The following is a 25,988-nucleotide window of genomic DNA, read 5'->3' on the forward strand; positions in this document are numbered from 1 at the left end:
CTCCAGGCAGAGATCCAGGTCCTGGATCTAAACCCAGGAGCACAGTGCAGCTGGATGCAGAGACACCACCAAGCTCTGCTCCGGCTTCCAGCTCCAGCTCTCTGCTGGAGCACCGAACCCTGGAAGTGCCTCACCGACAACTTCTAGAAAGGCATTTGCAGACACCTGCTTTCATTACAACATAATGTACAGTGGATACATTTTTTCCAATTCCCAAAACCATCTTAGAGCTGCTTTTATTATTAAAAAAAAAAAAAAAAAGGCAAAAAGCCATGCTGCCCATACAAATTCAGTATTAGGTTGTACTTCATTATAATTTTAAGACGGCTGCTGAATCATTTCATTTACTTTGGAAAGCATGTGGAATTTAGGAACAACATGGAAAATAATGGGTCTAATATCTATCTTTCAGTCTGTCTGGAATAAAAAAGAATAAGCAGCCAAGTTTCAAGACCAATGTCCATTTAATTATAAAAGAGGCTGGTAAGGTCCCAAATATAAATGGAAAAAAAGAGCAAGGACACAACATTCAAAACTAAATCAAGGAAGAACTAAAATTAGTGCTAAACCAAACCATTTGTCAGAGAGGGAACTGAGACGGGGGAAGGTGTCCTCACTGAAGGCCCCTCCTGTGTGCCAGGGAAACGTCAGTGGGAATGCTGCACAAGTTAAACATGGACAGACTTAAAACTTTTCCCAAAAATAAACTCAGACATATAAAAACAGATAAGATCCAGGATGTGTAAAAAAAGAAAAGAGAGGGAAAAAAACCCCTTAGAGCTCAAGTAGAGCAAAACTGAAGCCTAAGTGTATGCTGAGCATCATGAATCCTAGGCACTGGGATACGTATCCAGCTGTGTTGACAATATGGAATGCCACTTGTTTGATATTTTACTCGAATTGGCTTCAAATCTTTTGAAATAGCTTCATGAATGTCATGGAAAAAAGCTAAGCAGAAAGCAGATGGGTGTCATCACAGTTTTCCACCATAAACAAAAGCTGCATTAATACCATATGAATGTTCCCCCCCCTTTCATCCAAAGGGATAAACAGAGCATGGTTATTTTTGCCCTATCTCAAGAGAGAAAAATCCCATAGAACCAAAAAAAAAAAAAAGTGAATCACATTTTTATGTCCCTTTATAAAATAATCCCATTCCTGTTTGCAAATCTTAGTTGCTGTTATCTCGTGCTGTATTATATCTGTCTTTTCTTCCCAAAGGGAATACCAGAAGACTTTAAAAAACACCAAAAAAAAACCCCAACCCCACAAAATCAATGTGTCCATGTGCTTTGCTCTCATCCAGCCTACAAGGAAGGAACTCGTACATGCCCCAACCGGCATTTATAGGATAAAAAAAAAAAAATTAAGACTACGAGAGAGACTGGAGCTGTGTGTAAGGGCTGTACCAGGCTGCTCCACTTGCAGACGGACCTTTACATCCACCCTTGAGGAATTCAGAGTCTCTCAATTTCCAAATCCACCACGGAATAAAAGCAGGGTGAGTACCCGCGCAGAAATCCCGCACACGGAGCAGCTGGACGAGCAGGGCGAGCTCACCTTGGAGGAGACGATCCTGTTGTCGCAGAACTTCTGTGCCACGTAGGCCTCGGTGTCCGAAACGGGGCGGTGCCCGACCACCACGGTGCGCGTCCCCACCCGCTTCTCCTCCCCAGCACACTGTCGGGGCAGCCAGGACAAGGAAAAAACAGCTTTTAGCTCAAAATAACTTCAGTATTTGTACTAATAGCTTCCAGCTTCTCAATGCACCGTGCTGTTCTTTGGAAATAAGGCAGCTGGAACTCAAAAATTCACCTCTCTGCTCCAGCCAAAGCACAAGAATGAAGAACACGTAAGGTCATTCAGCAAAACTCAGGCCATGCTGAGCCTCAAACACACCTTTGCTCAGCCATCAGCTCCCAGGACCACAGCCCGTCCTACACCCCACCAGGACAGGTCACTGCACTCCTGCCCTGTGCAGGACAGCTGCTGCCTGTATGTGCAGCCTGTGCCAGGTTATTTTTTCCTCTTGAAGAAGAATATGTCTTTATCAAGGTCTTCAAGTCACTAATTTATCATCCACACATCTCTTCCTAGTCCTGACCTGGAGAATCCTGCAGCTCTGTGTTTATTCACTGCATGGAGGACGATGGAAACTGCACCCTCCCTTATCCTCACTCTTCTGTCCAACCCTCAAGCCCATGCAAAATGTCTCACCACCACACTGGTACACACAGATTTAGCACTTAGCTCAGAAAACCAAAAGGGTCTTCTTCTGCTATTTAAAAATCTCAGCTAAAGTCTCAAATAATGAAGCAGACAGTTTCACATCACAAACTCCTCAAGATGACACACAAGGTGCTGGGAAGCCAGCTGGGCTTGCTGGGGGGTTAATTTAAAGCAGAATGAGATGTCACAAGTGAATGTCAGCCTCATGTCATGGGAGCTTGATGACAGCCCCACTGCTCTGCAGCAGCATGAGGGGAACTGCAGCGGAATAACCTCAGCAGGGAAGCAGGGCTGCTCTGCAGGAGGACAGCAGCCCTTGCACAAAGCCACGAGACACCTGTGATCAGCAACACAGGGCTCTAGCAGAGACCCAGCCACCCCACAGCCCTTCCAGGCTACCCAGGGGAGGTGACAGCACCCTGCAAACTACAGACACATCCTCCAGATCCAAGGGAGAGGATGTTAACACATAGTAAACAAAATATCTGAATGCACCAAAACTATCAGAGCTCTTCTATTTTAATGTGACTCTTAAACATCCAAGTTCCAACTTCTTGTAAATTATTTTAAAACCTTTCCCAACTTGTGACAAAGCCAAGGGCAGGCAGGTCTCTGCCAGTGCCTGCAGCCCACTGGAAGCTCTTGAGTGCACAAGGCAGCACTGCGAGCTCTACACCTCCATCAGCCTCCAGCTCTGGCCTGCACAGCACACTCAAGTTTCTCAGTGGACCAGAAAACTTTATGTTCAAAAACAACAGAACTGTGCAATAGTTTAAAAATCAGCTTTTCATTCTGTCCAGGTTCCCCCTTTCATATAACAAAGTGTCCTTGCCACAGATGCTCACAGACAAGGGAGAAGACCTGGCTGGCACCAGGAAGCATTTTGTGATGGCTGAACTTAAAATTACACAGTGCATTTAAAATGCCCACTAACAGCAAATGAGTAAAGAGGGGTGGGGGGGAAAGAGTGGTGTTAGACCAGGGTAGGGTTTCCTTAGAGTTAAGGTTTTGAGCTTTTAAACATTAATAGAGAAGACATTTGTCACAGTTTACGGTTCAAGGGCATTAGCAGGCAGCAGGGCTGCTAAAACACCAGCAGATACTGTTCATACTCCACTTCTTACTAATCCTCAACCCTACAGCTTGCTTGCTTTGAAACCCCACCAGAGCAGGTGTCAAAAATGCCAAATCCCTGTCCCATGTCAGCTGCCCAGCAAGGCTCAGCCTTCTGCAGATGGATGCTCCTGGAGTGCCCTGGAGCTGGCTCAGCACCCCATTCTCCAAAGGGCTCATCGCACACAGCTTGTCAAGGTGCAAACAAAACCCAGCTAGAGGAAAGGTGTTCTGAAGAAAAACATGCTAAGACGTCAAGGCCTGGGACTAACTGCAGCTTGGGGAAAGTGTCAAAACCAAAAATTTAAACAGCTAAAACCAATGGACCTGGAGCAGCAACAACTGAATGGATCCTGTTGCACCAGGAGCAGGATCTGCCCAAAGGAAGCAGCAGCTCTTCCTTTCCCTGGTTTCCCACCCATGACTGCAGCATCTTTAATTAAAGAAGTGTTTTTATACCATGCCTATACCTGGGGAGGTGTGCTGACCACTCGGACTACAGCCATCCTCACACCTCCAGCAGCTGATGCTTAGAGCAGCAGGAGGAAGACTCTCAAGCCCTACACAGTGTCCCTGCACCTCCCGACAGAGCCAGCAGCAGCCACCAGCACCCCCAGCAGGGACTGGGTAGGGCTGGCACACACTCCCAGATAGGGAATGCCACCTTCCTCCCAGCCACACCACCACCACCCGCAACACCAAACAGCAACTCTTCCTAACTAGAAACTAGACCCAAAAAGGGTTCCCTGATGTATCTGCTGCACTAGGGAGGTGCCAGCCATGGTCTCACCAACCTGTGCCCCAGGAGCAAGAGGCAGAGCCATCCACCCACGCCACAGCGGTACCAGGCAGCTGAGACAGATGTCCCCACGTCTGGTCCCCGTCGTGCCCCTGTCCAGGATCTGGAGCCAGGCGTGCCTGGCGAGCATCCCTACAGCACAGGGAGGAAGCAACAGCTTCCCCTGCCCATGCCGCTTGCAGAGCACTGGGAAGGAGCAGGGTGAGGGTTTGCCAATCACATGCATTGGCACAGAAACCACAAAGTTCCGCTTAAAGCACTTTTGAAAAAGTACACACGAGTATTTCCTGACTATCCACAGCTGGCCATAGAGAGCATGGAGTATGTGAAGCCTCGGAGCAGAGGAGAACCCACACCCAGGTGTGGTGTGTTGGCTGACCAAGCCACACCGAGTTATCAGCACCAACTCCTGGGAGGGCTTTCACCCTCAAATCCCTTCAGTTATTCATCTGCAGCATCACCCACAAAGATGAGTAACACCACAGTAACAGTGACACTGTAACTCCAGGGTGCATCCCAGCCCTCTGCGGGGGCTGCAGAGGGAGAACCCCTCCATGCTCTAACCAGGCTCCCACCACTCACAGCATTTCATTTCCCATTCCTCAACCACCCCGCAGTGTGACACCTTCCCACAGCCACATGAGAAGCTGGAAGGCTTCACACCACATCTCTCTCTTCTCCAGCCTCCAGAAAGCGAGCGCACACCAGACGCCTGCAGCAAGAGGTGCTGGCTGAGCTCAGCAATTAAAAGCTCTCACTTTGACGAGCCCAGCTCGGCCGCTCGCCGGGTCGCTAATAGATTGCTACGTCTTAATAATGGCTCACGACAGAGACTTAGAGGGAGATTTAGGGAATAACTGCCAGGCTTTGGGGAAAATTATAAAATATGTAGATTAGCAGGGAGAGGATTTAGACGGCTTTTTCTGATTGCCTTTCATTAAAAATTTTAATTCTGATGGCAAAAAAAAAAAAAAAAGAAAATATTACTTGGATACACTTCAAGCAGCTGCCTCTTTGCCTTTTGGGGTTCTACAAAGCCCATAGTCCTGGAGTCAGCTGGTGCAGGCAAACACCAGAGTTTCTCCTGCTGTTTAGAGCCAAGCCTGCCAAAAGGATTATTCAAGAAAATAAACAATTGCATTCCCCTCACAGGCACTTTCTCACCTCCCTGGGCTGGAGGCGTGGCGTTTGCGTGAGCACGGGGAGAAGCAGAGCTGTCTGTAGGGATTAGCAGTGTCAGACTGGTCACAGTCTCAGGACAGTGCCAGGGATGCCACACTGCATTCTCCCACCAAGCCTGGAGGATCTGGGGATGCCGGTAGGTGACCACAGACCCATCTGTTGTACCATGTCCCTGCAACCCAGAAGAGCTCCCAGCAGCTGGCAGACACGCAGCAGCACCAGGGGGACACCGCAGACGCCAGGACTGAGAGGAAGGAGGGAAGGAGGCATTTTTGAGCAGAGCCACTATCTTGTCTGCATCACCTGAGGCCCAGCCCCAAAGACGTCGGTCTCTCCTGCAATGTTTCAAGCTCCAGTTCAGAGCTCCTGCTCCACTCCCCTCGTGCCTAACCAAGCCCATCAGCGAATCCATCCTTCAGCAGGGCATCCAAACCAGCTTTCTGCTGAAGGAGCTCAGCTGGAAGACACCAGCCAGGAGTCAAACACAAATCACAGGAGATAAAGATGAGGCGGGTGAGGCTGTTCTGCCAGAACATCCCTCGAGCTGGCAGCTGGCTGCCCATCCCAGCTTTGCCCCTAGGCAGGCCCAGGTGCCCGGCTGCAGTGATAAATGCCTGCACCGATGCAGGACGCACGCTCTGCTGCACGCTCGGCAGGGCCAAGGGCTGCTGCTGCAGCACCACCCTTCTCATGCCAGGGAAAAGCTCACACATTAATGTATTTCTGTCAAATGCTTTGACGTAACCCAACCTTCCCATACTTGCACCTTTTATAAAGCCCACGTACTGCCAGAAGTAGCAGTTCTGAAATCAAGGCATTAGGAAGGATAACGGCTATTTTCTTACATTGCCCAAACTCAAAAACCCAACTACATGCCCATAGAAGGTCACCTGAGGCTTGGCATTTCACTATAAATTTTTCTTTGGGGAGATAAGAACAGGTATGATTTGAAGGCATCAGGCCAGCAGTAAAAATGCCCATGGATGCAATTAATAACACAACATACTGATGACTTGAAGCTATTGGAGCATCACACAGAGATGGCAGAACTACATTTACAGCCCACAGCAGTCCCCAAATTCTCTGCCTGAGTTCCAGCAACTGCCCCCTCATGCCTCTTGCCCCTTCTCCACGTGTGCCCTCCTCCCACAGGAACATCCCTCCCCAGCACAACAGCTCCCGCCTGCCGTGGGGAGCGGCTCCTCTTCACCACCCCTCCCCACTTTCTGGGAATCCATCACATCACCATGCACAGGACCCAGATGGCACCGGATAAAAGTTGCAAACGTGGGTAAAAATTAGCAAGCCTGGGTAAAAATTAACGGAGTTAGACTGAGTTCAACAGAGAGGTGAACCTGTGCTCTGCAGCCACCGCTGACAAGGAGCCACTTCAAGTGGACTATTTCTAGGGCAGCTGCAAAACAGAGTGTTTAATTATATCCCCCATATGGAAAGCAAGTGTCTGTGCTACCTTCTGGCCCTGTTTCCAGAAAAAAACAGCGGCAGAAGAAAAAAAACCACCACCATTTGATTTACTACAGTTCCAGAAAGCACCAAAACCAGAACTAACTAGTAAAAAACCTCTCCTTTCATGTTTGCTGAAGATAACTTTAAGCCACAAAGTAAACACAAATAACTCATAGAAAACGGATCTAATAAAAACCACAGGCATTTAAAAAAAAAATCATCTGCTAAACACAGAGATAATTATACAGTACAAGTACAAGGCTCAAGCATTTGAATGAAATCACAGCTTATATTAAATATATGCACTAGAAAGATTAAATCACATTACTTGGCTTCGATCTCATGAATAGTTTAAAGTCTAATTGCTCCTGTATTGTTCCATTTATCATAAAAGTAGTAGAGAAGGCGACCTGATTTACAAAAAAAGCTTGCAAAAATAACAGCACCTCCCAAAACAGCCTGTTCTAGCTCCCATTTCATTTAGCCTCAGAAGAACAAAGGAAAACACATCCACAATTCTAAAAAGCCTCCATAAATTTACCATAACCTCCCCAAAACATCCATCAGCCTCGGGAAGTTGCTCAGCACATCAACCTCATTGCCCAACCGATATATTTTTAATTGAAATTTCTTCTTGCCAATTTTTCTGTGACTCTTTGTCCTTAGTCATTTCTATGAGGGTACAAGCAATGCTTTGAGAATACCCTGAATAATTCAGCAGCTCAGACTGTGCTTACCCACACCGACCACATATTTAGGCAGATCTCCTGATTTAGAGAGAGAACTCCATCGATCAGGATCAACTCCACCACTCTCTCTCCCTGTGCCTGCAGGAAAGGGTCAATAACATGCACAGACCTTGGAAAAAGCCAAACAACCAACATTGCATCTGAAATACTAACAGCTCATAGGTCTGAGAGGATGGGCTGAAGGTGCACACCGCCCCATCTCATTTTCCACTGGACGGGACTTTGCTGCTCATCCCTGAGCAGGACGGGAAGGCTGGTACCTTGGGAAAACAGAAGGTTGAAATTTAAACCAGTATCCCTTCTCCTGTGATGAGGCTGAAGCTCCCACTGATATTTCAGCCAGGGACAAAACATGACCACCAAGGAGTGACCGCTGGGTTAAGCTGGCTCCAGCCAAGGTGGGGGGCAGCAGGGGCAACCACAAGAGCCCCCAGACCAAAAGAATAAGCAAGAACAAAAGAGGAGTCATGGGAAAAGAAGTACAGGGGGCTTTTTTACACCACAATCAGCATGTGATAGGGCTCAACACCCAGACCTCATCCCTGGGCATGATAAAGCAGCAGATGATGAGCTCTAGCACAGCATCACTGACCCAGATCACACCACCCTTAATGGAAGCAGAGGTGCAGCCAAGCAAGGGGCACCAGACAGAGCCCATCCCCACGTCCCCTCTGTCCCAAAGACCTGCTGCCTCACCATATGGTCTTACAGGAAGATCACCTTCACCAAGGACAATGGGCTGGGGAACAGCAGAGCCCAACCAGGCTGCGTTTCCTGGAAAAGCTGACTTAGCCAACAGAGGCACCAATAAAAACAGAGACATGGCCAAGGGGAGAGAACAGGGGAAAAGGCTACTTGAAAGATTTAATAAGGGTGGAGAGAGGAAATACAAGAGGTTTTTTTCCCTAGGTAATAAATTTAAAGGAGGGACCAGCCCTATCCTGGACTTGAGGAGTGCTGTGGTCAGGGGTGACAGCTGAAAAGACCTTTTTTGGCACAGATTTTGTTTTTCCTTCTGGAGGCAGTCTACCCTCAAACCAGGCAGTACTGCATCTTCCCAGCAAACGTGCCACAATGTCTGCAATCACAGCTTCTGTTCGGCAGCACTTTGCACAAAGTCAGGCTCCCGAGTGATGCAGAAAGCCAAACCCAGGCGGGATCAACTGGGGCAGCGTTACCTCAGTGCTGCTGTTCTGCGGAAAATCTGTTGCTCCTGCTCAAACACAACCACCGACCTTCGGAAGTTTTCAGCATCTCAATTCTTTTTTCCCTGCCCTGTTGGCAGCCAGGGTTATGAAACCATTGCTCATCTTGAAATACAGGCAGCAGATCTTTATTTTTGGCAGTCCAAAAGAAAAGTTCAACCAGCATGCCGCCAGCATATAAAATTCAGGCTCATAGGAACACTTCAGGCTCAAGAACAGAAAAAGGACTTTGAATAAGAGCCAAATGTTTTGCAGAGGTCACAAAGCAAATACAACAAGGTCTTCCTGTGTTCAGAACTCTTCCTCCCTCCTTTCCCCAGCTCAAGCTGTGCACATATGTCTGTTCATCGGGAGCTATTTTAGCAGGGCAGCAAGCTCTCCAGAGCAGTGATTTGGCCTGGCAAAAATTAAAATAAGAGCAAAATGGAAAGAACCTCCCAGTTTGCAATTGTCAGTGCTTGCATCACCCAGCAGAGGTATAATTTGTTGGTTTTCCCGTTGTTTTCTGGTCCTCTGAAAGCCTGAGCTCTTCAGTTATGGAAACAAAAAAACCCTAAATGCTATGTTATGCATCCCAGCTCAGCCAGACGTTACTCTAACCTCTGCCACCTACAAACATTTTGCCCCTTTTTAAGTTTTCCCAGCATTTCAGAGCCAGGCTGCCAGCTGACTGGCGAGAAGCCCATTTCCCAGAGCAGTTTATTCCCTTTCCCCTGGGAAGCAAGCTTGCCTGGCTGTCCACACTCCAGGGGCAGAGGCTACAGACTGCCCTGCCAGCACGTATCTCACCACAGTCCCCCAGAAGCAAGGGCTGGCACCCAGGGCTGCCCAGACCCATCCCCCAGATGAAGCTTTGCCCCAGGGAAGCTGTCCTATCTCCCACACAACAGCCACCAGGAGGGATGGGAGGGCAGGTCCAGCCCGCAGGGACTCCCCGAGTTCTGCACCAGCATCCTGGAGTGCCCTCAATCCTTGACTGGGTATCCAAGGTGCCAGCATTTCCCCATGCTCCTCACTCACACCGGTTCAGTTCAAGCTTTTCAACTCCAAAACCATAAAAGCTGTGGTTATCTAACTCTGGCCCTTGCTGTACCACAGACAAATGTTTCCACAGAAGCAGCAGGAGATAAAAGGGAAAGAGGTAGAGAACACCTGCTTCAGCCCTTGCTCCACAGCCCAAATCAGCTCCACATGACCCAGACTGCACTGGGAATATTTTCATCTCTGGGTACTACAGTGACCAACAGATTCGTCCTTGGGGCTTGCAGGCACAGTCATACCAGGATACTGGATCAGTGAAATCCACCCAGTCAGGAGAGAAATCCTCACCATGTGGCCTAGAACTGTTTATCTTCAGGAAATCCTTTGGCTCCTGTTCCGGCGGGGCAAGGCAGAGCAGAGGCTGAGCGAGCCCCAAACCGAGCACTGCCCTAAGACAACAGCCTGGAAAGCTGCAAAGCCACAGAGACAGGGAGCTGAGGTTTCAGCTGGCCCTGGGACATCGGGCTCAGAGCTCAGGGGGTTTTGCTGTGGTCCACGCCAGCACCATCAGCTGCAGAAGCAAGCCCATCCTGTGCGGGAGAGGGGGACAGCATCCCTGGAGATGACTCAGCCATCTCCATCCCATCAGTCTGCTTCCCCAGCCCGGCACCAAGACAAGGGCGTTCCTGCTCTCACGGTTATCTGCACAAGCTCCTTCACCCAAGGTTTCCTCTCTCTGCTGGCTACCCACCCTGCACTAACTGGAAGGGTACTTGTTAGGTGGGAAGTCCCACTTCCATCCATTCAGCTGCACTGGGAGAAACCACCCCATGAAAATTATGTACTCCCCAATACTAATTTGGCTGATACAAGGACAACAGCCCTCTGGGCATCACAGCTAATTTTACTGCACTCCCTCCCTGAGCAAACAATGCAAGAAAAGGTGAGCTGTAAGGAAGGAGGAAAATCAAAAAGAATAAAAAACTTCCACAACTCAGAGTGAACAAAAGCGGCATGCAAAACACCACCCAAAGCAAACAGGAAAAAGAATATATTAATGCTGCATTTCAAGGTTGGCTTTGGAGCCCCCCCCCAGTGCAGTCTGAGTCCCTACAGATAGAAGCTGCTTGGCTTTGTATGAATGCTGGGGAAGAATTACACAGAAATCATAATAAAAGATGGAAGGGCTCCTCACAAAAGTGGATTTTTTTTTCCCCTGCATTTAATTTCCCGGCAGTGAGATTTATTTTTTTTTTATTTTTTCCCCTCTTAAGCCAATTGAGACTCCAGCAACAGAGCACAGCGTCGCTGCAGTCAAGCAGTATTTAATTTGTATTACTGCTGAAGAGATCTTGGATTGCAGCACCAAAGAAGTGCTTCAAATTGTCTGGTCTTGCCTGTTGCACATCTTACTCAGCTTTTCTAGGTCCTTTACAGTACAAGAAATAGAGGATCCCTCTGTTTTGCAAATCAGTGCATTTGCCACAATACTGCACACAAATTGCATTGACCAAGTGAGCGATGTCTCTGTTTCCCACCTCCATCATCTTACAGACTCTTGTTAAGGTGTACAGCACACTCTAAGAAGTGCCAGATGAAAAGACACTTTGAAAACACAGAGCAAGAAATTACCAAGCCCTCCATAAGCAAGGCTGGAGTCCTTTCACCTATAGATCCTGAAAATTCAGCTGAACACAAGAGCAAAAAGCCTGCAGCAAAGCATTACCCAGCAAAGGCCACAATGGAGTTTAACAGGAATCTTTTTCAAGATGGGGGAAAAAAACACAAGAAAAGCCTGATTTGAGAGCAAAATACCCAGCTAGAACAGCCTCACAGGGGCTCACCCCTCCTTCTGCTGCAGGAGGAAAACAAAAAGCTCTTTACAAACAACTGGATCATGCACTAAGCTTTCATTAAGGAGGGCAGGACAAATGTCTCTGAAGCACTGTCAGTTAGGCTGGATGTCCAGAGGAGATCTGCTTTTAGACTAAATGGGCTTCAGCTGGAATTCCATCCCAAACAACATGACTGAGGTTTGGGAAAAAACACCACTGGAGTCAGCAGGATGCAACAGGTGCCCACAAGAGTGGACAAACTGCACATCACGTGCAGAAGGGGTTGCATAAAGAGCTAAAAATTTTAGAGAGTACTGGTTCTGATCAGCATCTGTGGCAGTGAGCATCCCTATGAGAGCATGAAAAATTATGGAGGGGAGGAGAAGCAAAACCTAGGACTGCTTCCCTCCCACTAGTGAGCCTCAGCTCCTCTCCCCACCCCACTGTCCCACACACAGCTCAATATCCAAATGCACTTTGCAACCACCAAAGTGGTGCCTTGTGCCAATCACTGCCCAGCAGCTCCTTGGGTTTTGGCCAAGCCTGAGAAAGAGTCCATAAGCAGAAGTAAATAAATAAATAAATATTTAATGCATCTCTGTATATTGCTGATATCCATATTTAATGTGCATATATTGCATGCATGTATATTTAATGCATATATATATTGAAATCACTGCACCCTCTGGGCAAAACAGGCTTTACCTGACCCAGCAGCCAAGCAGGAGCCAGGTGAGGGCAGAAGCCAGAGGAAACCTTTTAAAACAGGGAAGTTTCACTGTTTCCCCAGGCTACAAGTTAGTAAATCAAGCTGTAAACCAGTCTGCCACTCGCTGCCATCCCCTGCAGCGTACAGGCAGCAGCATCACCCTGCTCCCACAGGAAGGTTAAGGCAACTCACGAACAGTTCCATGCTCGAGTCCTGAAGTTTATTGCAAAAAAGCAAACTTCTAACCCCCCAAACCAAATGTTAGCCAGTTCAGGCAAACCTAGCAACTAAGTCACTGGTCAGGTGTTGGATAATTCAAAGCAGTTCAGCAAACTGCAGCGTGATGGTCACACCGAGAGCAGCCAGGGCTGCGTGCTGGTCGTGGAGCCAGCCTGGGGAAAGGGTGCAGGGAGCCTCAGGAGAGCAGAACTACATGAGATTACTGTACAGTTATTTCAACAATAACTATAGAAATGGCTTACAGTCATCAGCAACGTGAGCAGCAGTGTCCTTGCGACCTATTTCCAACGAGCAGGACACCCTTCTGACTGAGGGCAGGGCAGGGTCTGAGCAGAGCCCACTTCACCATGTCCTTCATGCTGTGCCCACTGCTAACAGCAGCCCAGTGGTGTGAGGCTCCTGAGTGACAGCAGGACACAGCCACAGTCCAGCACCCCGAGCTGCTGCGGACCAGCCCTGCCTGCAGCCCACCACCTGCATGGTCCCCACGAGTTAGAGAAAGCTGCAAGTCTCCAGGCAAACAAGGGAAAACACTAAAAAAAAAAAAAACCCATCACTGAACCTCAATACTACTTGGTAATTAAAGTGGGGAAAAAAATCTTGTCTACTTGCAAGAGGTGAGGGAGCTGGCAGGGGCAGAGCTACAGATGTGTGCCAGGCTCTCCTGGCTCCTGCAGCATCCTGTGGGGCTCCAAGCCCAGGCGTGGACACAGGTGCACTGGCTGGGGAGAGCACAGGCAGGTGAAGTCCACAACACCCTGTGTATCGATAGCACTGGCAAAACCTGCTCGGGTAAAACCAGCCCATCCTTCCCAGACCTCAGCAAACACAGAAATATTTCTGAGATGAGCAGCAAGAAGATTTCAGTCTAGATGCAGAGCTATTTTCTGAGATCACCTCGGGATAGGCTGTCCTGGCACAGGGCAGGAGCTGCTGCCCTCTCCCCTCAGCAGGGGACACATTTGGGCAGAAGGCCACTGGAGTGACTGCCCAAGCCATGCAGGAAAACCTCCCCGCTGCCCTCCAGTCTCAGCACCCGCCTCCCACACACAGCTAAATACAGGAAACTCCCTAGAAAAACCCCCGAGCAAACATTTTCAGGGAAAGGCAAATGGGTGAACAGCACACTCTCACCCCAAGTTCCTTGGAAAATTCCCCCCTTCCCAGGCATCCCAGCAACTCCCTTACCCCTGCAATGCCAGCTCCTCTGGCAGGCAGATCTTGGCCACAGAGATGTTCCCCCACTTGGCCAGTCCAGCATTCTCTCAGCAAGGACAGTGGGTTTACATCTCCCAAGGAAACACAGTCCCACAACGCAAGGAATTACACATCTGGGATAAGAGATGGAAACATGGTGCCATGGGAGGAAGATGCTCATAGGGACCAAACCTGTGTTGCTAAAAACATGATCACTGGCAGGCAACAACTGATTTGGGTATGAGGGTTTCTTCTGACTCACAGACACCATGAATGCTCTCCATCAGCTTTGATTTTAACTAACACTTAAAAAAAACCAAATCTCTCCACTAGAGACAGTTACAGCCAGTAACAGCAGCTTTAATCAGAAAGGAAGTGCATAAACCAAAGGCAGCAGGATGAAATTAAAGGCAAGGCTGAAAAGCTTGTTACTAATAGATGCCCTGTTTGCTTTTACAAGTTTTATTATTAAAAGCGAAGTGCCATGCCTTCAGCTGCAGTTCCAGTCAGCTCCCAACCTTTCCCACACAGCCCAGACAATCACCATTACTCTTAGCAAAATACCAGCTGGGGACAAAAGTGGTAAGAAGGGAAGAAGAAAATAGAGCCAAGACAACTAATTCTCCACAGAACAGTTTCAGCATGCCACAGGTTTAATTAGAAGCATCACTTATCATTAATGTTTGACCGGTGCTTTCCAGCCCGCCCTACAGCGATTTCCAACTTCCCCAAACTTCAACTGCACACACAAACACTTCCATGCAGCCGTTTATCTCGGGCCAAGTTTTTTGTTTGATTTTTATTTATTTTTAGCCAAATAGTTGAGCTATTTCTGGGAATAGGTCTACAGTTAGGAGACACTAAAGAGGAAATGGTTACAGGAATCTGAGTAACCCCTATGTCCCCATATTCCCCAGAACTTGAGAAATTCCTGTGTCCCCATTTTCCACAGAAGGAGCATCAATAAAGGATTGCAACTCTAATCTTTCCACAGTTCCAGCTTCCCTAGCTGAGCCTTCCTTGACTTCTCTGTGGTCAAGCATGGGCTGCCATGTGGCTGCTACAGGGGAACTGGCCCTGAGCACATGGAAGGTTGCTATCACCTTAAACACATCTTACAAAATAAAATTTCAGCAATTTTCATGAAAAATTCAAGTGGCTTCATTCAAATACACACTTTTGAAGTGTGGGATTTCTCCAAGCAGAACTGCCACCTGGTGTCACAGGCACACCCCAGCCCCAACCTTTGCTGCTTGCAGGTTTTTGTCACATCAATGAAAGCAAAACACCTCCTGCAGAAGCTGGCAGTCAGGTGCAAGGTATCTGACATGCAGCCTCACCCTCCAGGTGTAAACATGGCTGGACTGGGGGGAAAAGACAATTCTTACAGCTTCCAACTCCTACCTACAGTCATCTCTACTATTAGAATAGGAACTGCAATCACACACTAGTGTTTGGTTCACATTCGCTGGAAAAAAAAAAAACAAGTGTGAAAGAAAAATCACAGATATGCTCTGTGTCCAAAAATAGATTTTATTACACGCTAAAATCCTAAAGACAAGAGTGTAAATCAGCATCCTCCACGCCCAGACCTGGACATCTTTCACAAGCCATGCTCCAGCATGCCCCGAGCTGGGCAGGGGCTGGCAGCCAAGAGTGGTCAGCCCCACACAGCCCAGTGCACCCCAGGGCTCTTCCCATCTGTCCCTGTCCCTTCTCACCCATTCCCCAGTGCCAGTGGGGAATTTACTTCCTATCTAAAAGGTGACTTTGGGCCATTTCCCATTTTCAGCCATTTGAATAGGTCCCAGCAGGGCTATCTTCCTGCAGGGCTCCAGTAGGAACTGCCCCACTGGGCCTCATAACCAAGCTGGGGGTACCCCCATAGCTGGCAGCTGCACAGGACAGAGGGATGCAGATCCCAGGAGAGGAGCAGCAAGAGAACATCCCTGCAGCCTACAACAAGGCAAAGGCTCAGAGTCACACAGGTCAAGCCCAGGGACAACCACTGCAAGCCCATCTAAGAGGCACCTTCCTCCCCAACACCAAGCAAGCATTGTTGAGAGCCAGCAGCTCACAACAAGCCCAGCACTCGCCAAACGCCAGGGATTTACCAGGGCACAGGCTGCAAAGAGGATCAGGCCCCAAGGTATTTAATTAAATGGGAATAACACAACTAAGACCCTATTGTTAGACACTGCACAAGCACTCAAACAGAAGAATTTTGCTTGCAATTACAGACTGTTTGTTTTCTTACTTATCCTAGGCTTTGAACACAAATAGGAGAGTACCAGAGCAAGGAACTGCACTGACTGCAGAGGCAGGAAACCCAGGGCAGAGCACCACGATAGGCGAGCATCAGCCCACAGGCTCAGCCAGCACCAGGCATCCCAAGAAGAGGGAGAGCACCCTGGGGTGCTTCACCCACCATCCCAGCCTTCCTGGAAAGGCTGAGCAAAACTGAAAACAATGAGGGCATCAGTAACTTCTCTTTCTGCATTTCTCACTTATTTCTTGCAACAGCCCAAGTGAGCACCGGCCCTGCAGCCCTGGCAGAGCTGTGGGGCAGAGCTGTGGTGCAGAGCCGTGGCCCCAGGGTACAGCTGTCTGCACGCTTCCAAGGAACCCAGGCAGAGTAACAAATGAGGAAAAGCACATTGTCTGTGATGCACAACAGAGGGACCAGCACTTCCCAGCAGGTCTGGAAGTGGACAGTGCTCGCCCCAGTCCTGTGAGGAGCCCAGCACAGCAGTGACCCCAATCCTTCCCTGGACACCAACGCACTTCCCCACTCCACATCCACATCCTCCCCACAACAGCCGTATGAGCAGCATGACACTAAAAATAAGACTCCAGCACTAGAATCTGTTTCCAAAAAAGAATTAAAGTTATATTTCAAGTTGACAGTATCTCCTAAAAGTGGATTAACCATGGCAATTCAATCCCACCTCCCCGCAGCGATCCCAGCCCCACTCTTCCTTTGACAGGGATTATTTCAGTGATACAAATTGAAGTTCAGAATCCAATTTGTTTCTGCAGAGCATCAATCTGTACCCCCAGGTAGCTAAGCAGACCCACATGCACCACTCTACCCTTCCTGCTCTTTTTACCATCCCATTTCACACCCTATCCAGGATAAGAGTTTATAGGAGGGAAAAACAGAGCCACAAACAGTCATGTTGATAGGGCAAGTCACATCCATTGTGCCTAAGCTGTGAAATACAATTGAAAGCAGGATTTTTAGTATCTGTCGGTATTTACGAGCCTCTGGCAGAGACCACACAGTGCAGAGGTTAAAACGTTTGTCTGAACAGCCCTATGGGATCTTAAGTGTCAGAAAATCTGCAGCCTTTAACAACTGCAGTGAATTCTGGAATGCCACTGCCACAAGATGAGTATCTCTTGAAGCCCAGCACTACCCATCCAGGACTGAGGGCAAGACAGCAGCTTGGGGATAGTTCCATGGAGATTGGCACGGGTTGCCCTCTCCTCCCATGGAGCAGGAGAGAGAGGACTGACCCAAGCCTATTGTGGCACCGTGCAGGGCTGGGGACAGGGCAGAGCTGCAGCAGCATGGCAGGAGCTGCTCTATCAGCCAAAAGCTGATATCGGGGGACCCATACCACTTGCACCAGCTTGATAAGAAACAGCTCGCTGCTGCTGAAATGCTGCTTACAAAGGCAGGAGGTGGAAAGAACGCCTAAATCCCACACCAACACTGCAGATGACCTGGCACTCTGTCCTGGTCCCTGAACAGAGCTGTTCCTCTAGCCAGAAAACCACCTCTACCCTTACATATAGGTGCTGCAACAGCTCAACCCCGCACTAAGCGTTTACAAATACCTGGGCTGTGCTCAGGATGTTTTTTCTCCACCTCAAAGGACATCACATCCCAGCAGCACTGAACGTCCCCTCCCCACGCCGAGGGACTGTGAGAGGTGACACAGAGACTTTGTGGGACCCCGGGCAGGGCAGGGGTCGCTCCTCACGAGCGAGAAGGGTGCTGGATCCAGAACCCAGCCAGGCAGCTTCACAGTTACCCGCTACAGGAAGCGGCCACCCAAAAACGCTTCTAACCGAACTCGGTGGAGACGCCTCAAGCCAAAAATGCCTCCCGACACGACTGAGACAACAACTCCTGCTAGGGTGGGGTAGGAAGCACTTAACACAGGCAGAGCTAAACTCAAAAGGCATCAAAGGCAGCAACTCAGGGCACTGAGTTTCCATCTGTCCCCGAGGCTGACAAACAACGGCTGCGGTGTGTTCTGCACAGGGCTAACCCAGAGCCCGCCCCAGAAACACACGGGAAATCAACCCGCCTGCCCCCCAGAGCTACCTCCAGACTTAAAAAGGAGAATTAGAGTCCCTTGCGCTATAAGCCTGGAAAATCTGGCACAAATACCTCGCTCCAAACCAGAAGTGAATGTGAGAGCGCATCTCCCGGCGGCTCCGGCCCTGCCGGCAGAGCCCATTATCCCGGCAGGTAACAGGGTGGTGCCTTGGGAAGCGGCTCCGGAGCCTCCCAGGGTGTTGGGGCTGTGCTAACACCACTCACCACCGCCTGAACTCCAGGAACTTTGCTAACTACGCACTGCGCAATCAGTGACACTGCTGAATAAACAGCAGCGCCCGAAATGATGTTAAAACACGGGTTTTGCCACATTTGCTGTGGAAAAGGAAAAAATGAGTAATTACAGAGTTGAGGCCAAGCAATGAGGTCACGGTGAAATCTCCGAGTAGCTTATGTGGCAGCGGGAAGGGATGGGGATGGGTCTGGCGGCGCGGAGCGTCGGCGGGGGCAGCCCCCTGCCTCCCACCCGGGGCAGGAAGAGCCACGCGGTTCGGGGAGCGCGCTGCCGGGGCGGGGAAGTCCCCTCCAACAGGTTTGGGGAAGGAAAAAAACAAGGTTTGGGCTCCGGCAGCAAAGGCAACTTCTGGAGGGCTCGCAGGGTCGGACTGAGCCGGGGCCCTGCGGGGAGGGGGATGCGCCCCGCGCCGAGCACCGCCCGCCCCGGCGGGAAAACAAACGCAAAAAGGCAAAAAGACAATAACAGCGAACTTCTCCCCGCCCGCACTCGCCCCGGCCCCGCACTCACCAGGCGGCTGAGGCTGCGGCGGAGCATCGCGGCGGCGCCCGGCCCCGCCGCGCTCACCGCCGCATCGCCCGGCCCGGCTCCTATTCCGGCCGCGGGCCGCGCTCCATGCCCCGCTCCGAGCCCCGCTTCCAGCCCCGCTCCGAGCCCCGCTCCATGCCGCCGGCCCTGCCCGGCCCGGCCCCGCTTTGTCCCGCCGCGCCGGGGGCGGGGCCGCCCCGGAGCAGCCTGGGAGTGCAGGGCGCCGCCGCCGCCGCCAGGCGGAGCCACCGCGCCCGGGCGGGGATGGGCTCGCCCCCCGCACCCGGTACACGCACGGCCCGCACCCCGGTACACGCACGGCCCCGCACCCCGGTACACCCACCGCCCCGCACCCCGGTACACGCACTGCCCCGCACCCCGGTACACGCACGGCCCCGCACCCCGGTACACGCACTGCCCCGCACCCCGGTACACGCACGGCCCCGCACCCCGGTACACGCACGGCCCCGCACCCCGGTACACGCACTGCCCCGCACCCCGGTACACGCACGGCCCCGCACCCCGGTACACCCACCGCCCCGCACCCCGGTACACGCACGGCCCGCACCCTGACCTCCGGTACACGCACCGCCCCGCACCCCGGTACACGCACCGCCCCGCACCCCGGTACGCGCACGGCCCGCACCCCGGTACACCCACCGCCCCGCACCCCGGTACACCCACCGCCCCGCACCCCGGTACACGCACCGCCCTCACCCCGGTACACCCACCGCCCCGCACCCCGGTACACCCACGGCCCCGCACCCCGGTACACCCACCGCCCCGCACCCCGGTACACGCACGGCCCGCACCCCGGTACACCCACCGCCCCGCACCCCGGTACACCCACCGCCCCGCACCCCGGGCTCCGGTACACCCACTGCCCGCCCCCTCCCCACCATCTGCATGAGTGCAATTTGCCCTCGGTGCCGGTACCCCTCTGCTATGGCACTGGCATAGAACGGTTTGGGTCGTAACGGACCTTAAAGACCATCTCCTTCCAACCCCTGTCCCGGCAGGGACACCTTCCACTAGACCGGGTTGCTCCAAGCCCCATCCAACCTGGCCTTAGCATCCGCACCTTTTCTGGACAACCTGTTGTGCCAGTGCCACAACACTCTCAGGGGGAAGAACTTCTTCCTCATGTCTAACCCAAACCTGCTCTCTCTGTTTGAAAAGGACTACTACCCCTTGTGCGACCTGCCCAAGGCATCATTCCCCCAGTCCTATAACTATATGCCCTCATTAAAAGCCCCTGTCCAGCAATCCTGCATCCACTTTAGGCTCTGGAAGGGACTCCAAGGCCTCCTGAGAGCCACCTCTTCCACAGTCTGGACACCCCCCACTCTCTCAGCCTGTCACCACAGCAGAGATGCTCCAGCCCTTAGAGCATCTTCATGGCCTCCTCTGAAACAGGTCCATATGGCACTGCCAGTGGGGATCTCAAGAGTGGATTATGGGGCAGAACGCCCTCCCTCAACCTGCTGGTGGTGCAACCCAGGGCATGGTTGTCTTTCCGGACTGCAGGCACACCATCGTCCCCTCCTCTGGTGCAGAAGCACAGTCGCTGTCACCGTGCTCAAGCAGCCAACATAAACACACCTTGGAGCATTTTTTCCCAAGACTTGACTGACCACAGAAGCTGTTTAGAGTCTCTGGGTACTTTTCCCCACTAGAAACTCTTCCTGCCATGTGTGGCTCAGCCAGACCAGCCTATTCCCAGGGCTGTTTTGCAGCCTCTTAGCCCAGAATTCCCTGGTGCCTCCAGCCTTTCCGAAGGACACAGGCTAAACACACACCCCTTCCCCGGGGCTGGGATAGCGCCAGAGAGGACGCTAAACTTGCCTGAAATGCTTCCTCCAGGGAGCAGGCACAGACCACGAGAATATTAATAAATATAAACCACCAAAATTGAGAAAGACAAGATGTAACCTAACAAAATCTACATGTTTTTGTTATGTTTTCAACTTCATTATTGCCTAGTAATAAAACAGCCTCTTCTGGAGCAATATCCTCTGCAACAGCACAGGGCAGGGAGTTTTTCTGGTGCTGTCCCTTGCTGACAGCTCCAAGCACCTCTCCAAGAGCAGGAAGCTCCTCGACCCCAGCACCCAGGTGCCACTGCCATTTCAGCAGCTTGCTTCACTCCTGTTTTTAAAGTCAGCTTCTTCCTGGGAACTGAGCAAAACTCACCTTGTGGCACCACAGCTGGGCCTAGAGAGCAGCTGTCAGCTTCCAGAGACCTGGAAAACACACAGGGATTTTTCACTTCACATTTTTAAAGCAAGAATAACATCACATTGGTTTTACTAAGGCTAAACCCAGTCACATTTGCTCTACACAAGCACCCACTGTCTGGCAGTTTCACACAGTGGGATATATCTAAGCCTGCACAGAACGCCTGCCCCAGCACCAAAATAGAAGTCAGGTGTCGGACAGACAGGAGTCTACGGGGTTTTTTAACCCCACTTCTCCCAGGGCAGCAGCAGATGGATCAGTGAAGGCTCCCACATCCCTGCTGAGCCAGGCAGCACTGCTGAGGGCACAGCCAGCACTCATCTGACTCCCAAGTGCAACGTGCCCACTATTCCCTGCGCAGCTGTGCTGTTGCTCACCTTTCCACACAAAGGCCTAACCACAACAGAGGAAACCAGAAAACAATGCCAGGCATTTTAAAATAATGAATGGCAATTGTTAAACATCTTATAATGCCTACCCAGCTTGGCTGCAGAGTTCCCTCCCCCACAAAACAACAGAGAACTAAAGTTAGACCAACACTACCCTGCAGCTTTTGCACTGCTTTTTGGGTACTCTGCTGATGCTTTTCTAGCCTGTTTGTGCTGGCTAGAAGAGGGAGCTGTTGTTCTCAGACATTTTCCTGTTGCAGGGCTCTGTGGTAGGTGCTGAACAGACCAAGCCATGCCCAGTGAACCAGCAGCCTTTGGGGTTAGGCACCTGCATGTTTCCAAAGGCCAAGGCAACCTGGCTTACCTGGCCCACAGAAAAATAGCTCTATTCTTCTCTTCAATATGTTCCTGCAGGTACAGTTGCTCCTCACCTTTCACCTGCATTAATTGATCACAAGGAGAGTTGGTCCCACCAGCAGAAGAGAGAATCCATGCATCTGTACTCATCCTTACAATTCCTGTGCCACACAAACATCAGCCCCTACCCATTTCATTTTGAAATGCTGACGTCTTAATTTTTTTTAAGTTTGCTGGGATTAGAAACAAAATGCAAGACTTGGATGGTGATACAGAATTAAACATTAGCTAATTAGCTTTAAATGCACTGCCAGCAGTGACAGAGACCCTTTTCCAGAGAGCTCCCAGATGGAATACATCCAAGCACAGCCGGTAAGAGCTACAGGTGAGTGCCTGGTCTCCCAAACTCAGCCAGAGCACAACCATAGTATCCTGCTGTGAACCAGGCTGTTTAAATCCATCCATCTCCTTACTTAACCCCGAACAGCCAAAGGCACGACTTCACTGGAGAAATCAAGGCAGCTGTCATCCCCCGTGAGCTGCTGACACAGTGGCCTCGGGGCAGCGAAACCCCTGTCTCAGCAGAAACCAGCCCCGCAGAGAGGAAGCAAACAACCCTGACTGGGCTTTTTCACCGCCTGGAACAGGCTGCACGATTCCGCTGCTGATTTGGTAGCAATTGTATCAGTTCACAGGTCTTTACAAGGGAAATCTGTTTTTAACGTGCCTGTTAGAGCCACGAACAGGCGGTGCCGTGCGGAGAACACCCGAGGCTCAGGCGGTGCCGTGCGGAGAACACCCGAGGCTCAGGCGGTGCCCGGCGGGCACGGAGCTGGCGGGGACTCCGTCCCACACCCGGGCATGCCCTGCCCGTGGAGGGGACCACAAGGAGCAGGTCCCTCTCCGAGGGAGAATTTTGCACGATACAGCTTGGTTGGCATCCGTCGCCACTTCAATTAGCACAAAGAATGAAGTATCTAGGGCATCAGCCAAGCGCTCAGCAGACTGCAAGCAGGGCACAAACAGAGGGACCCGGGAGATTGCCTCGAACACCTCACACCTTAGGTAAATCCATCAAGTTCTCTCACAAAATAGTTTTCATGTCCTGTGGAAACCTTTGTTTTGACTGTTCACGGCGATGGAGGTTTTGAAGCTCAGTCCCTGGCAGGTACCACAGCAGGAGGCGGGAGCCACGCTCCCCCCTGACCTTGGGACACACACTAACCCTCACCGCCTCGCGGGGTTTGGGGAGCTTTTTAAAAAACATCTATTTTTGTAGTGTTCTTTGCTTCTTCTGCCATCGTGTGGCCACTTGGAGGATGAAGAGCTGTCTGTAAAACATGCAATCGGCGTTCCACGTCTTCCAAATATTTTATGGATTTTTATAATATCCAGTGTCGAATGAAGTCAATGGAGATGGATTTGCTTCTCATCAAGGTCCTTCCCACCGCCTGGCAGGTACTACAGGTTTGTCCTCGGTGTTGCTACAGCTTGAAGTAGGTCTTGTTAACCTGAGCATGTAGGTTAACAGCTAATTTATTGCCAGGGCATGACCTGCCCATTGACTGGGTGCTCCTCACACTGGGCAAGAGGATCCGGGACGAGGCACTTGCTGCTGAGTGCCACCCACTTCTGAGGCAATCCTCAATTTCCCCCGACAACCATTCCAGGGCCACCTCCATCTGGGAAGGTGAGTTCATGCTCAGGGCTGCTGCAGTCACTGCTCTCCGAAGAGACTGGCAGGACTCTGTCCTAGTCCACAGGTACATCACAGCATGCCAGGATCACTGCGAGAATGCCAAGGAGAAGCTGACACCATTTTTTCCCTTCACTGCTCCCGAATAGGACAGATCCTTCATTGATTTGGTGAAAAATATTGTTTTATAAGAAATGAGAGCATTTTTGCAAGCAGATTCCAAGACAGAATTCTTGTCTGTGCACAGCTGAGACTCTCAAGTCTACCCTGCCAGCACAGGGTGACCAGCAGGCACAGGACCAGGAGCTCACGTTCTGAAAGCAGCCAAAGCCACCCAAATCCTCTGTCTGCTGGAGCCCTGCCTATGGCCTTTAGCTGCCAACACCTCTGGGCAGTGCTCACTGCCCCTCAGCAGGGCAGGGTGCAGATTTCATCCGCCCCTCGTGCCAATCCGCCTGGAAAAACCAGGTTTCCCCTGGGAGGGGCCAGCAAGCACTCTCGTGTGTGTGGGTGTTCCAAGGAGGGATTGCATCACTCTTGCAAAACACCCGTGAGGGAGGGAAGCAGTAACTGTCTGCAGAGGGTGTGCACGAAGCCTCCTGCCATCCCCTGGAGCCTGTGCATCCCATCCCCCGGATCAGCCGGGCCCGACCAGCACCAGCTGGGCGCAGCACTCGGCACCAGCTCCCCAAGTCCTGCCTCGCACCTGTGCCCAAAACATCTGCCTCTGGCAAGGCATAACCTGCAGCAGGGACTTCCCAGGGAGTTCTTTGGTCCTTCCCCAGCCTTCTGGGGGAAGGAAGAGGCAAGTTCCGAGTCGCACTGAGCGCTGTGGAGTTGACTCAGCAGTAACATCCACACTGCGGGGTCCATCACACAAAGGGATGTGCACGTGCTTTTCTCCACCCCTTAAGTGCATTTTGAATCCGTTTATCCCTCCCCCAGCAGCTTTCTTTGCTGGAACAGAGCACAGAGCTCAGATGCCTATTGCTGCAGGCCTCTGCAGTAATTGTACTTGCAACCTACAAACAACAAGCCTAGCCAAAAAAAAAAAAAAAAACTATAGAAAAACCCTAAGTCACCCCCACAAACCTCTCCTACAGCTGCACTATGCATGGAAGGTGGGGTGTAAGGTCTAATCAGATGAGAGCTTGGGTAACAAGCTAGTCTTGGGTAACTGAGCTAGTCTCACTAAGCTCAGCTGCAGTGAAAGGTAAAGTGCTGCTTAAGAAGGTAAAAGTTCTCTCACAGGCAAGGCCTGAGCTCTGATTGCTGCAGCAGATTTTAAAATGAAAGATTTTGGTTAACAAATTGGCTCTTAGCCTATATCCAGAGATATCCTGTAGCAAAAGCCCTTCTAATTAAATAGTCTTTCCCAAGAGGCAGTTTCCCCTCAGTGTGAGATACCCTATTCAAACACACAGCAACTTAGAGTGATAATTTATGAAAGTGAAAGAACACCAATTTCAGTTAACAAAATTTCCCTTTTTCTTTTTTTGAAGAGGGAAAACCCAGCAAATATATTTGATACATGATATGATAAATCTATGTACCTCAGACTCCAGCATATTTCCAGGTGCCCCAAGACAAACACATCTACCAAATAAATTTGATTATATCCTTCTTCCTTCTGCCAGCAACAATACCTCCAACAAGGCTCATTAAACATAGAAAGGGAAAGTTTTCATAGTTTCTCGTTTTCCAGTCCTTTGTCTTCTCCTTTCCTACAAAGTCTTGATAGCCCCTTTCACAGCAATCAAAAGAAGCTTAGGGAGTTACTCTCAATGAATTCAACCTGGTTCTTTCCTAACATTTTTCAGCATACATGACAGCAAACACTCCAGATCTCGTTTTTAGTGTAACACAACAGAGGGTCTACAACAGGTAACAAAACATCCAAAAGAAACTCTGTGCATGGTTACTCATTACTCAGCATGTTGAGAGCTGCCTATTATCACATATATCACCATATTTTGAATGATCTCTTGAAAATCACTTGGACCCTGGTGTGCTCATATTAAAAAAATATTGAACTACTTCCCAACAGTCACTTTTTCAGCTAGGAAACTTCCACAAGAGCATGCTGGCAGCCAGCCCACCCAAGTTAGTGAGAGAGTAGAACCTGCAAACAGGAGAAAGTGTACATAGCAACCAGCTTCTTGAGCTCAAAAAACCTCCCACCCCGGGCTTTTATCAACCCTAACACACATTCCAAGGTTTAAAATCCACTTACTTTGCTTATACATGTTTATTTAAGTATGTACATACTGTAACCAACTTTCAGACAACAGTAACATGGGAAAGAGCCCCACACCTTAGCAGTCCCTCCCAAGGGACAGCAAAGCCAAGGAGCAGGGGCTGCTCACCTTTCCCCCACAGCCACTGCTATGGTAGAGTAAAAGATTTATTTTAATTAATTTTTGTACCTTCATGACAAAGCACGGAGGGGAGAGCTTCATGTGAAAGCCCCTTACCAGCCCAAGCCCCA

At 50.5% G+C, this 25,988-nt stretch overlaps 1 protein-coding gene across 6 annotated transcripts in view; it reads right to left on the minus strand.

Annotated features, from left to right (window-relative positions):
* The window catches only part of ATP11C (ATPase phospholipid transporting 11C), a 62,323-nt gene extending 36,335 nt beyond the window's left edge, over nucleotides 1-25,988 (minus strand). For 4 of the 6 annotated variants that reach the window (XM_069015005.1, XM_069015001.1, XM_069015002.1 and 1 more), the window contains exons 1-2: nucleotides 7,528-7,689; nucleotides 1,561-1,680 (exon numbers count right to left, since the gene is read on the minus strand). In XM_069015005.1, the coding sequence (XP_068871106.1) occupies nucleotides 1,561-1,680; nucleotides 7,528-7,674 (267 nt within the window). In that variant the 5' untranslated portion in view covers nucleotides 7,675-7,689. Of the gene's footprint in view, nucleotides 1-1,560; nucleotides 1,681-7,527; nucleotides 7,690-18,802; nucleotides 18,945-25,926 lie in introns of those variants that run through there. The other 2 variants (XM_069015004.1, XM_069015006.1) reach the window with 2 other exon arrangements.

This window comes from Aphelocoma coerulescens, chromosome 4A (assembly GCF_041296385.1).
Source record: "Aphelocoma coerulescens isolate FSJ_1873_10779 chromosome 4A, UR_Acoe_1.0, whole genome shotgun sequence".
Taxonomy (NCBI): domain Eukaryota; kingdom Metazoa; phylum Chordata; class Aves; order Passeriformes; family Corvidae; genus Aphelocoma; species Aphelocoma coerulescens.